We start from the raw sequence: 13,760 nt of genomic DNA, 5'->3' as shown, positions 1-13,760 counted from the left end.
TGTGGAAAAAAATAAAAACCCACTCTAATCTTACCTCTGAGGGTGACTGGTAAGACTTACTTCTTCCTCATCTCATACCTTCTGGTTTTTAACTAAAACATAGATAGTGTTGCTTTAGTTAATACTTTCAAATTTTCAACATTATTTTCCGGACAGATTGTATGAAAACCTAGTTTTAAGTGCAGTCAATATTCATCTTATGAGTGGCACATTGCTTCCCCAGTCCCAGTTTCTTGGTGCTGGAGTGGTTTCTGGCCTCTGACCCTTACAGATTACCAACCTATTAGCGTCATCTGTAATGTTCGTCTCTGGGGCTCAGATGCAGTTGGTAAACTGCTCTCCCAGGGCACTGGGCTCTCTGCTGAGGGGAACCGTGGCTCAGTCAAAACTGGGCCAGGAGAGCTGCTGGCTTCTGCTGTGGCTTCCTCCCCAGTGACCTCGTTAGCAGAACTGACTGCCCTCTGTGGTGACAGGGCATGGCAAGGCGAGCTGGGTGAGGAGGGGCTGGGTCCCTCATAGCCTACTAGGCAGGGTCATCTGGGACTGGTTTTGAGCTTGTCTCATCCAGGCTGTTTGGCTTCTCTCTGCCTTGAACCCTGGGTCACTGGGTGCTCTGTGTGTCTTGTGCGCTGGTGGCTTCAGCCACTGACCATTGGTAACAGGAACTTGAGCTTCTTAGGCTTTCATTTTCTGTTTCGTTTGATTTTTTAGAAGTATCACTATGTTGTTGAGGCAGGCCTTTAACACACTGTGTCACACAGGCTGACCTTGACTCACAGCAGTCCTCTTGCCTCAGCCTCCTAAGTGCTGAGATTATAGGCCTGTGCTCCCACACATGGCATGGCCTTCATTTTCAAATGGAGCCCTTTTCCGATGACCTGAGTAGACTCAGGCACAGCGGGTGGAGGTCCATAGTGAGCCCTTCTGCTGGGAAAGTGCTCGCAGTGCATGTGTGGTGAGTGCATGCTGCCTCCCTGGGTCTGGGCTACATCCTCAGAACGCCATACAGACTTTTTTTTTTTTTTTTTTTTCAGAACCAGGGATTGAACTAAGGCCATTGCACTTGCCAGGGAAGCGCTTATTCTACTGAGCTATCTCCCTAACCCCTCACATCCTCAGAACGAAATGAGCCTTGTTCAACTTATAGTTTATCATTTTGGGCGGATCCCTTAGCCTTTTGAGACTGTGAAAACATTGATGAAATGATGTGTTTTGCTGAACCTGGTGGCATGTGCCTATAATCCCAGCATGCAGCAGGCTAAGGTGGGAGGCTTACACATTTGAGGGCCACCCTGAGTTCATAATGAGACCCTGTCTCAAAAAGAAAAAAAAAAAAAAAAAAACCTTGTTTCCCAGGCATTATAGTATAAGTACTTAGAGAAGTACTGGCAAATAAATGCCAACACAGTAAGAGTTAGAAAGACTTTGTATAAAACAAAAGCAGGTCTTCCGGACATAGTGAATTGGTTTCCTGTTAACCCTCTCCTCTCTCTCTGTCCCCCTGGAAGCACTTAGTTGGCCGGCTAATTGGCAAGCAGGGGCGGTACGTGAGTTTCCTGAAGCAGACTTCTGGTGCCAAGATCTACATCTCAACCCTGCCTTACACTCAGAACGTCCAGATATGCCACATAGAAGGTCAGTGGCCGCTGCTACAGTGTTCTAATTTTCTTACCTGAAATATAAGTAAAGGGAAGCATTTGAGGGCTAGTTGCTGTCCTTTTTGAATTACTTATTCTGAGCAGAAACTGCTTTTTATCCCAGCCAGCAGGAGTGTCTGGTATTTTTCCTCCAGCCTTTAGAGGTACTCAAAGGGGACTTGGGTCCCACCCCACTAGACCTCTGGCCAGAAGAGTCCTACACACTTAAATGATCAGGGCCTGGGCCTGGTCAGTGGTGCCTGGCACCCTACACAGGCTCTTTTTCAGGGCAGCAGGCTCCTTGGTTGAAGAGGACTGGGCCTTTCCCCACCTGCCAGCTGCCTCTTGGTTCACAACCCAAATCAGAATGGCAGAAGTATCACTGAACAGGTGAATAGGCCTACACAACTTTCTTGGTAAAGCAAAGCTTAGCATTTGCACCTTAAAGATACCCTTGAACTCCAGAAGGAGTCCTGAGGGGCTTGGGGTGATTTTGTGTTTGCTGTGACTTTCTCTTACCCTCTGGGATTGTGTGTCTTGTCTGTCCCCTTTAGGTTCTCAGCATCATGTAGACAAAGCTCTGAACTTAATTGGGAAGAAGTTTAAAGAACTGAACCTGACCAATATCTATGCTCCCCCGTTGCCTTCCTTGGCGCTGCCTTCTCTACCAATGACGTCCTGGGTAAGTGTGCTCTGCCCTGGGCCTCTGCCAACTGAGAGACTCCTCAGACTGTCAGCCAAGAAGGCCATGATACGTGATGGCCTGTGCCCTCTCCCCTCGGGCCTCCACTGCTGTAGCCCACGTCTCTGCACAAGGGCAAAGTACTAGCTCCTAGGGCCTGCACAGGGGACTAGTGCTCTCCTGGTTCTGCTGCCTGGATAGGTTTGGTGTGTTCTAGGCATTTCCTTGCAACTGGTTTCCGGGTGATGATGGATGCAGCAGTTGTAAAAGCCCACACCCATGTCCTAACCCAAGAGGCCTGGGAGGCCTGTGATGGGCCGTTCCATTCCTTACTTGCAGTTAGTTGAACCAGATTAAGGAAGAGCTCCCTTCCCTCACTCTCCCAGGCACTGCCTGAATTAGTCTGTCACTGTGACGTTCTCCCAAACTCCTTGGCAGTTTGGCAGGAGGAGGAGGAGCTGCCATCTTCAGGGCCTGTGGACTGGCTGCTTGGGGCCTGCCAGTCATAGCCTGCGGGGTATGTGCCTCTGGCCCAGTTGGCCTCTTCTTGCCAGCAGACAGGCAGAGTTCTGTGGGCCAAAGACCAGCAGTGTTTCACACGGGTAGGCTGCACATGTTCTTGTGAGGATGGCTCCTTTGGGTTTGGTTTTAGCACGGTGGACTTTGCAGCCTGTGTCCTCCTGAGCAGTGGCCTTGGCCTCAGGGGAAGAGCTGAGTGTTGCTCTCCTGTGGATATGGGGACTGTCCTGAGCTGCAGTCCGTAAATCGGTTTATCCAAGGAGACTTGGCCCTGGACTGCCTCCGCATCTCTTGTCTCTCTTGCTCTTACTGGGGAATAGACTATTCTTAACAATAGGGTGTTTTGTGTGGCCGATTGCATTTCTGCTTGGCCCTTTGGCTCTCAGGGGAGCTTCCAGGGCTCCTGGCCACAGAGCTGGGTAGGCACACAAAGGCCAGGGCTCCTGGCTAGAGGACGCTCTTATTTCTGGAGCTGTTGGGCTTAAAGGTGGAAGGCACAGTGCGGCCCAGAGACTACTTGCTGGCTGACTCTTGGCATCAAGAAAACTAGTGCCTGGGGGATGAGCCTTGTAGAAACACACTGGCTAGTGCTAGGTCCTGGCTGCTGAGTGTAGCTGCGGGCCAGCGCCCCAGTGCCCCAGTGAGAATGAATCAGACCTCTGTAGAGGGAGGGGAGCAGGACCTGGGGGCCAGGGAAAGCCAGAGAGGAACAAACAGGATGCAGACTCTGGTGCACTTTGGCGGTGGACTCCAGGCTGCTGCCTGCTGCTGAGAAGGCCAAGCAGGCACTGGCAGACCGAAGCTGAGGCCAGCCAGCAGCAGGCCCAGAAGTTGCTGGGCTGGCCTGTGGGCTGCCCATTCTTGTTCCTAGGCACTTTGTTCTTAGTGGTCACTCGCTCCCTTTGTCTTCCCTGAGTCTTGTGGCTTCCCCAGAAGAGAAAGAGACTGGAAGGGGTGGGGCTGTTACCTGAGAGATAGACCCTGAGGCCTGGCTCTGCAACCTCCTTGTCCTAAGGCTGTCTCAGTTGGCTGCTCCTGGTACTGTAGGACAACAGCCACAGCAGCTGAAGTTCTCATACCTCTGCCTTTGGGTGCCCTGTTGTTTTGGGTTGTTGTGCCCCCTTCAGAGATGTACCAGCAAGGTCTCAGGATCTAGCCCAAGTAGGAGAAGGATTGATGCAGTGTCTGCTGCCTCTTCCCCCTACAGCTCATGCTGCCTGATGGCATCACTGTGGAGGTGATCGTGGTCAACCAGGTCAACGCCGGGCACTTGTTTGTGCAGCAGCACACGCACCCCACCTTCCACGCGCTACGCAGCCTGGACCAGCAGATGTATCTCTGCTACTCTCAGCCCGGAATCCCCACCTTGCCCACTCCGGTGGAGAGTAAGCGCTGCCCTGGGGGCTTCTGACTGTCCAGGCTGGGGGTGGCCTGGTCTTGGCGCCTTGCTGGGACAGGACCCCTGAGTTCCTGCCATTGTCATGGAGTTTATTTTCTGGCTAGCCAAAGCTAATGTTTCCATTGGCTGGCAGAGCAGTGGGATTGCAGTGGAATTTTGACACATGGATTCAGATCCTGGTCTTGCTGTTTTGTGAATTGGGTCTTTCTGCTTATTTGGGAAGCAGCTTGGAGACTGTGGAGGTCCTGCAAAGCATTTCTGGAGTACACTGGCCCTGATAAAGATCTTAAGCCCAGGGGGCTGGTGAGATGGCTCAGTGGTCTAAAGCACCTACTTAGAGCAAGCTTGGCAGAGTACAGGGACCTCGGTTCAATCCCCAGCACCACATGCCAGCCAGCCGCGCCCCCTGGTGGGCTGAGCTGGCCATGCACACACATACATAAATAAATAAAATGTTTAAATTAAAAAAAAAAAAAAAAGATCTTAAGCCCAGCACACCCATGCATTGGGTTGGCCAGCTCCAGGTGACAGGGGAGGAAACTGCCTGTGGAATGAGTCTGGTCTGCTGTGGTGTTACTGAGCAGGAGCTGGATCCACACTGACTTTTGTCACTTTGATCCATATTAGAACACCTATTTTGTGATTTCTTTTGGAGGAATAAGGATATAGTTTTCGTCAGAGTCTCTACCCTGTCAGTAAAGCTGAGGAGACTTAGAGGTGGCTGTACCAGCAGCTCTCTTTAAGGGGTGGGACTCAGTGCAGTCAGCCCCTGCTGCCCCAGGGTGGGACTTGGTGCCCCTTTGGAGCACAGCCTTGCTGACTGCCTGGGAGCTCTTTGCTCCTCCTAAAGTGAAGGCTAGATGATGGGGGTGGAGGGTGCTGGCCAGCGGGTGCCTCCCTCAAGCACACACTCTTATTGTCATGGGCTGGAGCAGACCCCAGGTGCCAGGCCCCCAAGACCTGCTGGGCTTGGAAGTTCTTGCATCTTTCATGGAGTTTAAGAAAGTAAGGCAGACCTAGCCTCCACTCTGCACACCTGTTTTGCTTGGTTTCCCCGGTTAGTGTGTGCATCTCAGGCCTCAGGAAGTTTCAGGGTGGTAGTTCTGGATGGACTGCTTTTCAACACAGAGGAGTTTCTTTGTTGGACTGAATGTCCCCACCCAGGTTCTCCCTTGGACTCATCTTGGGCCCTGAAGGAGTCCTTGCTGGTGACTCCTCCCTCCTCATGGAGATACAGGCCTCTAAGGAGGATTGTGGGGTGTGAGTGGCAGGCACCAGGTGGGGCTCAGCACCCCACTTGGGGCTCAATGTGTCCTCCCTTGCTCTGTAGTCACGGTCATCTGTGCTGCCCCTGGTGTGGATGGGGCCTGGTGGCGAGCTCAAGTGGTGGCCTCTTACGAGGAGACGAATGAGGTGGAGATCCGCTATGTGGACTATGGCGGGTATAAGAGGGTGAAGGTGGATGTGCTCCGGCAGATCAGGTGAGTGGGGCCCTGCCCACAGCCCCGTGCCCTGCTTGATGTGCAGCAGCTGGTGGCTGCCTTCTCCCCGCTGAAGACGAGGTCCTCCTTCCCTTCCCTGCCGTCTTGGCTGGTGGGGTGTGGCCCGAGCAAACCCAAGGACTCCCAGCCACCCCAGCCAACTGTCAGGCATCTGCAGTGGGGCTGCCACTTTCAGAGTTCAGTGCAGGAGCCCCGAGGTCAGGCTTATAGCAGGGCCGCCTGCCCATGCTGAGGAGCGCTGCCTCGCACAGGGCTGTAGGTGTCTCTGCTAAGCACAAAGTGCATCCAAATGTCAGAGGTGGTGCAGCCAGCCTCACCTCTGGGGCCATGTTAAACAAGTCCCTTTTTTGCTTTTCCAGGTCTGACTTTGTGACCTTGCCATTCCAGGGAGCAGAAGTCCTTCTGGACAGCGTGATGCCCCTGTCAGGTAACAGGCCCCTGCTGCTGCTGCTTCCACTCTTGGCAAGCTGCTGGTTGCATAGGTCTGGGCCATGGCCTAGAGCTTGCACTGCCAGCAAGTTCCCAGGCAGTAAATAGCAGGGCTGCTGGGTGGAGAGCCGTCTTTGGGATCCACTGCTCTAAACTATTCAGAATGCCCAGAGAGAGCCTTCCAGTGGGGCTCCTGCTGGAATGCAGCCCAGGCCTGGAGAGGGCGGGCTGGTACAGAGCCAGCACCTACGCAGTCACTGCGCCTCAGGACACTGTGAGGACTGAGAAAGCATTGCCAGAGGAAAGGAGTCTGACATTAGCCTTGGTTTTCACCTCTGGAAAACGGGATGGTATAGGTCTTTGGGGAGGGGGCTGTGAGAATTACGTAAACCGAGGCAGTGGTGGTGAAGATGGTCAGCCAGCAGCTACTGAAGGCTACAGGGAATGGTCCGTGTGGCCCCTCGCCTTCATGCCACCCCTTGTGCCACAGACTGGCCCCCTCGCGCTTGTTCTTGTGTGCCTAAAGCAGACTCCGTAAGCCCTTGGTCTCCCTGGAGTTGTGGTAGATGAAACACTGGGCAGTGTGCCTGCTTTGGTTTTTTCCCTTTCACCCAGCCTTCCTTTCCCTCTCTGTTCAGCTGGCCAATCTGTCTAGATCCACCTGTCTTAACACCTGTCTTACTTTTTCTCATTGCTGAGACAAAATACCTGATGCCAGGAAGGAGGCAGGGATTGTTTGGCTCACAGTTTGTAGAGGTTTCAGTCCATAGTCAGCTGGCTCCATGGCAGGGGGGCATCACAGAGGAGCTCCAAGCAAGTGGAGAAGGCAGCAAGTGACAAGCAATGAGCAGTGACCCTTTCTCTGTCTCTGTGTCTTTCCCAGGCTCTCTGTCCTAGGGTGGGTAGTGCTCACGCAGGTGGGCAGCCTTAATCTTAGCAGCACAAGGGGCCGGGGAGATAGCTCAGTAGAATAAGTGCTTGCCTGGCAAGCGCAAGGGCCTGAGTTCAATCCTCGGTTCTGCCAAAATTTTTTAAAAAAAGGTTAAGAAATGTAGATAGTCTCATGTGGATTGTAATTATACTTTGAGCATAAATAAGAATGATTTCTTAAAAAAAGAACCTTAGCAGCACACCAGGAGTGTCTCAGCAACTCCTCTCTGGGTCTTCACCGGCCAATCAGCCTTGGCTCGCTGCTAACACCTGCCTTTGGGTGCTGCTGATTGTCTGCCTGAATAGACCCAAGCACAGCTGGCCACCACCTGGGTGGGATGGCATTGCCATCCAAGGCAGCCTGTCCTTTGTCTTCCATCCTCAGGGGTTCGCATGCAGGAGGGACCCTGTGTTTATCACCCACATCGCAGAGAGGCCAAGCTGTGCCCAAGTGCAGGGCTTAGCGGCCTCTGAAGTGTCCTGCTTTGGCTCCCCTAACAGTTGCATAGGAGACAAGAAAGCTTTTCCTTGGTCAGTACCTAAATGTTGCTTTTCCTCCTCCCTGTAAAGACGATGACCACTTTTCACCTGAAGCAGATGCAGCTATGAGTGAGATGACAGGAAATTCAGCGCTGCTCGCCCAGGTGTGTGGAGGGGTGGGAGGGGAATGGGTAGGGCAGGGAGCCTCCTGCCTCGCCCGTACAGGCTTCTTGGGACCTGACCTTGAAGTTCTTTCCTCCCCCCGCCCCACCCCCTGCTTCCTCCTCCCACGTGGGTCTTGGGTGGCCAGCAGGTTTTGAAAGTGCAAGGAGTAGCTTTACAGCATTCTTTTCCTTCTCTTTAGGTGACGAGTTACAGTCCAGCTGGCCTCCCTCTGATCCAGCTGTGGAGTGTGGTTGGAGATGAAGTGAGTTCTTCTCTTCTGTGCATCAGAGCTGCCTGCTGGTGGTCGAGGGCTCATTGGGAACTGGTTCTGACACTGCTGAAGTAACTAGAAACCAGTACCACCCAGGGGACACTTTGGGGCGTGGTCATGTTGGTGCATCTAGTCCCAGGGGCTGAGGGTGCTGCTAGGAGCCCTGAAGTGCCAGGAGAGATCCTCCCAGTGCAGAGGTACCCAGCCCAAAGTGCCATGAGTGCTGAGGTGGGAAACCCTGCTCTTGACCTTCTAAATTCTTCCAGCTACTGGGTTTTTCTGTCCTTATGGTATCAAAGCCTAGTTTCAATTTCAAAGCATATTGAAAGCCTGCCCTCATGCCATGGGACAGCAGCATTTATAGAACCTTTGTTAGAGTCAGGCCTCATGTGTATATGTGCTCCCTGGCTGGGAGAGATCGGGGAGATTCCTTGCTGGCTCAAGGGGTGGCCCTGAAGGCTGTGGGCAGAGCTCTCACGACAGCTTTGTTTTCTAGGTGGTGTTGATAAACCGGTCGCTGGTGGAGCGAGGCCTTGCACAGTGGGTAGACAGCTACTATGCGAGCCTCTGACCCTGGCCGCTGCTGCTGCTGGAGTCTTTTTTTGCACTGTTGGGACTGGGTGTGGGCCTCAAGGCAAAGCTCCAAGCTGAGACTCAGCATCATCCTCTTGAGTCCTCTTCCCTATTCTGTATACCATCAAGAACATGATTTCTTTCTGAAGAAAAAGGACTCAACTGTGGGTTCTTTCCAGAGCCATAGGGTGGCTTTCCAAGAGCCAGCTGGCTTGCCTTTGCTGAGTCCCCAGGCTGTCCTCTCCCCTGTACCCCTCCTCCCCACTGGCACCCCAGGCTGCCACAGCAGGCCCAGGTGGGTAAGTGTTGCGCTGGAGGAGTTCCTCCCGCTTCCGCCTTTCTTCAGGGACGGCGTGAATCAACTATGGGTGTTCGTTCCCTGCATGGCCTGCACAGATGGCTTGGTGGCATTCGTGCAGTTTGTGCCCTTCTCTGGGAAGCCGGACTCTTTTTAATGCAGATGTAAATATGGAGTGATTGTCACACATCTGGCCCCATCTTAGGGAGGGGAGCAGTGAATTGCCAAGCCTGGTTGTAATTTCTAACCATTTTCTACTTGTGCAAACTGTAAATATGTTTAAAAATGTAATATTTTGTACAAGATACACTGGAGAACAAAGGGAATTCAAGGTTTTTCCACACGCCTCACCTGTAAGAAGTGAGTCCCGTGCTGCCCGTCCGGCTCCTCCTCCCGGGAACGAGCTTCCTGTGTACCAGACAGGGTGAGCACATGGGATAAGCTGTCGTTGGGGGAGTTTTTGCTGTACACATTTGTTTAAAAAAAAAAAAAAAAAAAGGAACTCATCGAATTAACTTGGAATGGTGTGTTTAATTCTTTCTTTTTTTTTTTTTTTTAAGATTGGCCCCAGCATTGTGCAATTTAGGAATAACTTAAGTAACTTAAACTTATATAAATCTTGAGTTACATAAACTATAGCTTTGAGTCAGTCCACTTTTTCCCCCAGTGGTGAAAAGTGTCGGGCAAGGATGGGGAGTGAGGAGGTGGGTGTGTGGTAGACCAGAGGGTCCCACTAGGTGCCTCACAGGAGGGCTCCTAGTGGAGGTCCCTGGTACTCTGAAGACACTTTGGCCCTGAATTAGCTTGACCTTGCTCCTCCGTAACACCCCCTGCACTCCCCAACACACACCAGATGGTAGCCAGGCCTCCTGTGGCTTTTCCCACGGGCTGTCTTAAATAGCTTACCCTAAATAGCTTACCCTCACCTTGCAACGTGCTGGTTTCCAGAACCTGTTGTACAGTCTTCAGTTGTATATTAACAGACCTGTGGGCTCACTGGTTCTCTGCAGTGCTGAGAACTTGTAAATATGCATGCATTGGAGTGAATAAGCCTTGATCACAAGGCAGCAGCCCCTCCCTGCCTTGGGACCTACCTGCCTGCAGGGTAGTGGCTCAGCCCCAGACTTGCCTGAGGGTACACATGCAGAGGAGACTTCCTCCAGGGTCTCTGGTGCCAAGTACCCCACACCCCTCCTGGTGTCTCCAGCCCTACTCTGCAGGATGCTGGCCCTCTGGTTCTTATTCTAGTGGGGTTATCACTGCTGCAGTGGCCTGTCTTCCCTCATCTGTAAGGTCGCAGAGTAGTTTAGTGCATTAAAGCAGCTAAGTGAGCAGGGAGCTCTCCTGCTGCGGGCCCTGGCCTGGTGGTTACCACAGACACAGCCTAGGGTAGTGAGAGCTAGCAGAACCCGACGTGCAGATTGGCCTTTGTCTTGGGCAGTTTGGGAATATGGGGCCGGTGAGGGCTACAGCCCAAAGCCCAGGCCGACCTAAAGAGGTCGAAGGGCCCCCTGAGGGCCTCGGGGTGCGATGGGCTGCACTCCTGGGTTTCATGATGCTGACTTCGGGCAGTGTGGTTTGGAGCTGGGAGGAAAAGTGAGCTGGAAGGCAGTGAAGCCAGGACTGCTTCTCACACTGGTGGTGCAGGCCACTTGCTGTCCTGGTGATCCCAGCAAGTACATTTCAATGCCTTTTTAGAATTATAGGGGGTGCTTCACTATCAGCTGGAAACTCGGAAGAAACCCATGCTGGAGAGGTTTGGGAGCTCATCCTATGGCTGGGAGAGGCAGAGGCTGGATGTAGGAGGTCAGGGCTGTTGCTGCAACTGTTTGTCCTGAGGGGCGTGGAAGACCAGGATGGAGCCCTGGTCCACTTGGAGCTTGCGTTCTGGGGGCTCTGCCGTACCCCAGACAGCCTTGGCTATGCCTTATTTATTATTTTTTTTTTAAAGTTTATTTATTGTGTGTGTGTGTTTGTGTGTGTGTGTGTGTGTGTGTGTGTGTGGCCAGCTCAGCCCACCAGGGGGCGCGGCTGGCTGGCATGTGGTGCTGGGGGATCGAACCGTGGTCCCTGTGCTTTGCCAAGCTTGTTCCATGTAGGTGCTTTAGACCACTGAGCCATCTCGCCAGCCCTTGGCTATGCCTTAGTTAAGATCAGCGTCTGCTAGAGGAGAACCAATGTCACCTTTCACCATCACAGCTATTAGGGCTTGTGTCTCAGTGTTCCCCCCAGAGCCTCAGGCACCTTTTGCAGAGCTGACTGGATCTAGGGTGTGTGAAGCTAGGATTAAGGGTTGTGGGAGCTAAATAATCAGTGTATTGATGAGTTTGGCAGCACCCTAATCCCATAGCCTAGATAGCACATGAAAGAGGCAGAAAGAAGCTGTCAGGGTCCTTTTCTTGCTCTTGCCTTCCTGCTTTGCTGTGGACTCTCCTCTGCGATGCCCCTCTGCCATGCTACCTGCCTCAGAATCAGACAACTGTGAACCAAACCTTTCCTCCTCTAACTTTGGGTGATGGGTATTTTGTCTCAGCAACAAGAAAAAGAACACACATGCTTAGGAGAAAACTAGGTTGGTAGCTGAGTTCTGAGGGATGGGGGTGCCTGTATGTCAGGCTGTCACTTGGACAGGGAATGCTGAGTCCTGGTGGCCACACAGTGAGGCAGGGATGCCTTACTAGGTGAACAGGCTTATAGGAGGCAGGAGGTGGTGGCGTGGAAAGGTCCTGCAGCTGGAGCAGGGCTGAGACACCACACCAGGTGGTCTCCTGCCTATGCCTTTCCCACCACTGTGCCATAGCATGGATTCACCTCACCCGTCTGTGTCCCCCAGGAGATGTGTGGCCGCTTGGTGGTCAGCCTGGGGAAATGTTTCCAAGCTCATGTGGGAGAAAACACTGTGACAAGGGAGATCAGTGATTCTCCTGATGTGAAAGGTTAAAGTTTAAGTAACATGAAAGTAAAGCCAGAAGTGGCATCAGGGCCAAAGGGCGAATGGCTTTAATTTATGATGATTTAGAAGGAAAACTGTCTTCACTGCCAATGTCATAAAGGCCATGGATAGAAAAGAAAGCCTGGATCTGTTTCCAGAAACACAGTGTAAGCCATGTATTTGATTTAAAGTTTCCCAAGAATGACAGTAAGAGTAAAGAGACAGCTGGAGCCGCAGCTCTGTGGTGGAGCATTTGCCCAGCATGTGTGAAGCCCTGGTTTGAATTCCAGCACCTCCAGAAAGGGGGCAGAGAATGGAGAATATAATAGTTTACATAAGTCTCCATTTGGGTATGTAATCAACATTAAAAATGAATCTACAGTGTTTTTCATGTTTTGAAGTCAAGCACAGGGGCTGGGGAGATAGCTCAGCTGTCTAAGCACCTGCCTGGCAAGTACAGGGACCTGGGTTTGATTCCTGGCACAGCATGCCATGCTGGCCACTGAGAGTGGGTGTGGTGGCTCATGCGTGTAATCCCAGTACTGGGGAGGCTGAGGCAGGAGGATCACTACCAGTCTGACTTGTGTAATGAGACCCTGTACCAAATAAAAAGAATATTTTTAAAAACAAAGAAAGAAACAGAAAAGAAAGAAATCAAGCACATATACTTCACAGTGCCAGTGTAGCTATTTAAACTATCCACATGCCAGGGACTCTGTGGTCACTGTTGAGTCGTGGCTACTATGTTAGTACAAGGCCAGACTGTTCCATCAGCCTCTACCATGTGAACATTTACAGCTGTATGTATTTTTTTTTCTTAAAAAATGCTTTAAGTTTGTGTGTGTGTGTGTGTGTGTGTGTGTGTGTGTGTGTGTGTGTTTGCTTTTGTTTCATAGTTTTGGCTGGCTTTGAACTCACTGTGTAGCCCAGACTGGCCTCAAACTCAGCAATGCTACTGCTTCAGCCTCCTGAGTGCTGGGATTGCAGGCTGTGCTACCAGGATTTGCCCTGTATTCTTTTCATTTCTTTTTTGCCAGGCAAGCGCTTATTCTACTGAGCCATCTCCCCAACCCTGCCCTGTATTATTTCCTTAAAGCCTATTCCTCCTGCTCCTCCCAATCATCTCCCTCTACCTTTTTCTTTTCCAATTTTTGGAGGCAGAGAGTCTCTTTGCTATTCAGACTTAAAACTTCTAGGCTCAAGGATTCTTCTGCTTCATCCTCCCAAGCAGCTGAGACTGGGCGCAGACCACCATGCCTGTTTGCATATTTGTTGTGCTTTTTTTTTTTTTTTTTTTGTGGTGCCAGGGATTGAACTCGGGACCTTGCATTTGTCAGGCACTTAGGCTGCTGAGCCGTGCCCCTATCCCTCCTATTTGCTTTTCTAGATGAACTTTAAATTCACTTTTTGGGGAAGGGACAAAGGTAAATGTCCTAGCAACATTTGAAATTTCAAATGCATATTATTAGGTAGGTATACAGTTTTACATACTCTGTTGTAAGCTAGGCTTCTAAATCATTCAAACCCATTGGTTTTCTTTGTCACCTTTCCACCCCCTTTGGTCTATACTGTCTGTCTCTTTCTAAGAAAAAGACAATAAATGATTCTGCTATTAATAGCTATTCTGCTAAGAATAGCTGTTCCTTAAAAGCTATTTTTATAAATCTTGGTTATGTTCCTTAGTACAGAAAGCTTCAGGAGAGGCATTTTCTCACCGCTATAAAATATCTTCGGTATTCAGGAGTTTTTTGTTTGGAAGTTGACAGCCTTTTTCTCTTAACTTTACTTGGGTGGCTCATAGACAGCACATTGCTTCGCGCGCGCGCGTGTGTGTGTGTGTGTGTGTGTGTGTGTAGCTCTGGAAAAATGTTAGGTAAATTTAATTCATGGATTATGATCACTGAGGCAGTTTTTGCCATTTGAATTCATTTTCTTATATTTTT

General features: G+C 51.2%; 1 protein-coding gene across 4 annotated transcripts in view; it reads left to right on the top strand.

Annotated features, from left to right (window-relative positions):
- The window catches only part of Akap1 (A-kinase anchoring protein 1), a 29,487-nt gene extending 20,035 nt beyond the window's left edge, over positions 1 to 9,452 (top strand). For 2 of the 4 annotated variants that reach the window (XM_023705490.1, XM_023705489.1), the window contains exons 5-12: positions 1,509 to 1,635; positions 2,192 to 2,319; positions 4,046 to 4,223; positions 5,568 to 5,718; positions 6,099 to 6,166; positions 7,669 to 7,742; positions 7,943 to 8,005; positions 8,511 to 9,452. In XM_023705490.1, the coding sequence (XP_023561258.1) occupies positions 1,509 to 1,635; positions 2,192 to 2,319; positions 4,046 to 4,223; positions 5,568 to 5,718; positions 6,099 to 6,166; positions 7,669 to 7,742; positions 7,943 to 8,005; positions 8,511 to 8,585 (864 nt within the window). In that variant the 3' untranslated portion in view covers positions 8,586 to 9,452. The remainder of the gene's footprint in view (positions 1 to 1,508; positions 1,636 to 2,191; positions 2,320 to 4,045; positions 4,224 to 5,567; positions 5,719 to 6,098; positions 6,167 to 7,668; positions 7,743 to 7,942; positions 8,006 to 8,510) is intronic. The other 2 variants (XM_004645277.2, XM_023705488.1) reach the window with 1 other exon arrangement.
- The last annotated feature ends 4,308 nt before the right edge of the window (positions 9,453 to 13,760 follow it).

Source organism: Octodon degus, unplaced genomic scaffold (assembly GCF_000260255.1).
Source record: "Octodon degus isolate 3935 unplaced genomic scaffold, OctDeg1.0 scaffold00222, whole genome shotgun sequence".
In the NCBI taxonomy this organism is placed as follows: domain Eukaryota; kingdom Metazoa; phylum Chordata; class Mammalia; order Rodentia; family Octodontidae; genus Octodon; species Octodon degus.
This window is presented reverse-complemented; position numbering and strand designations above follow the sequence as displayed.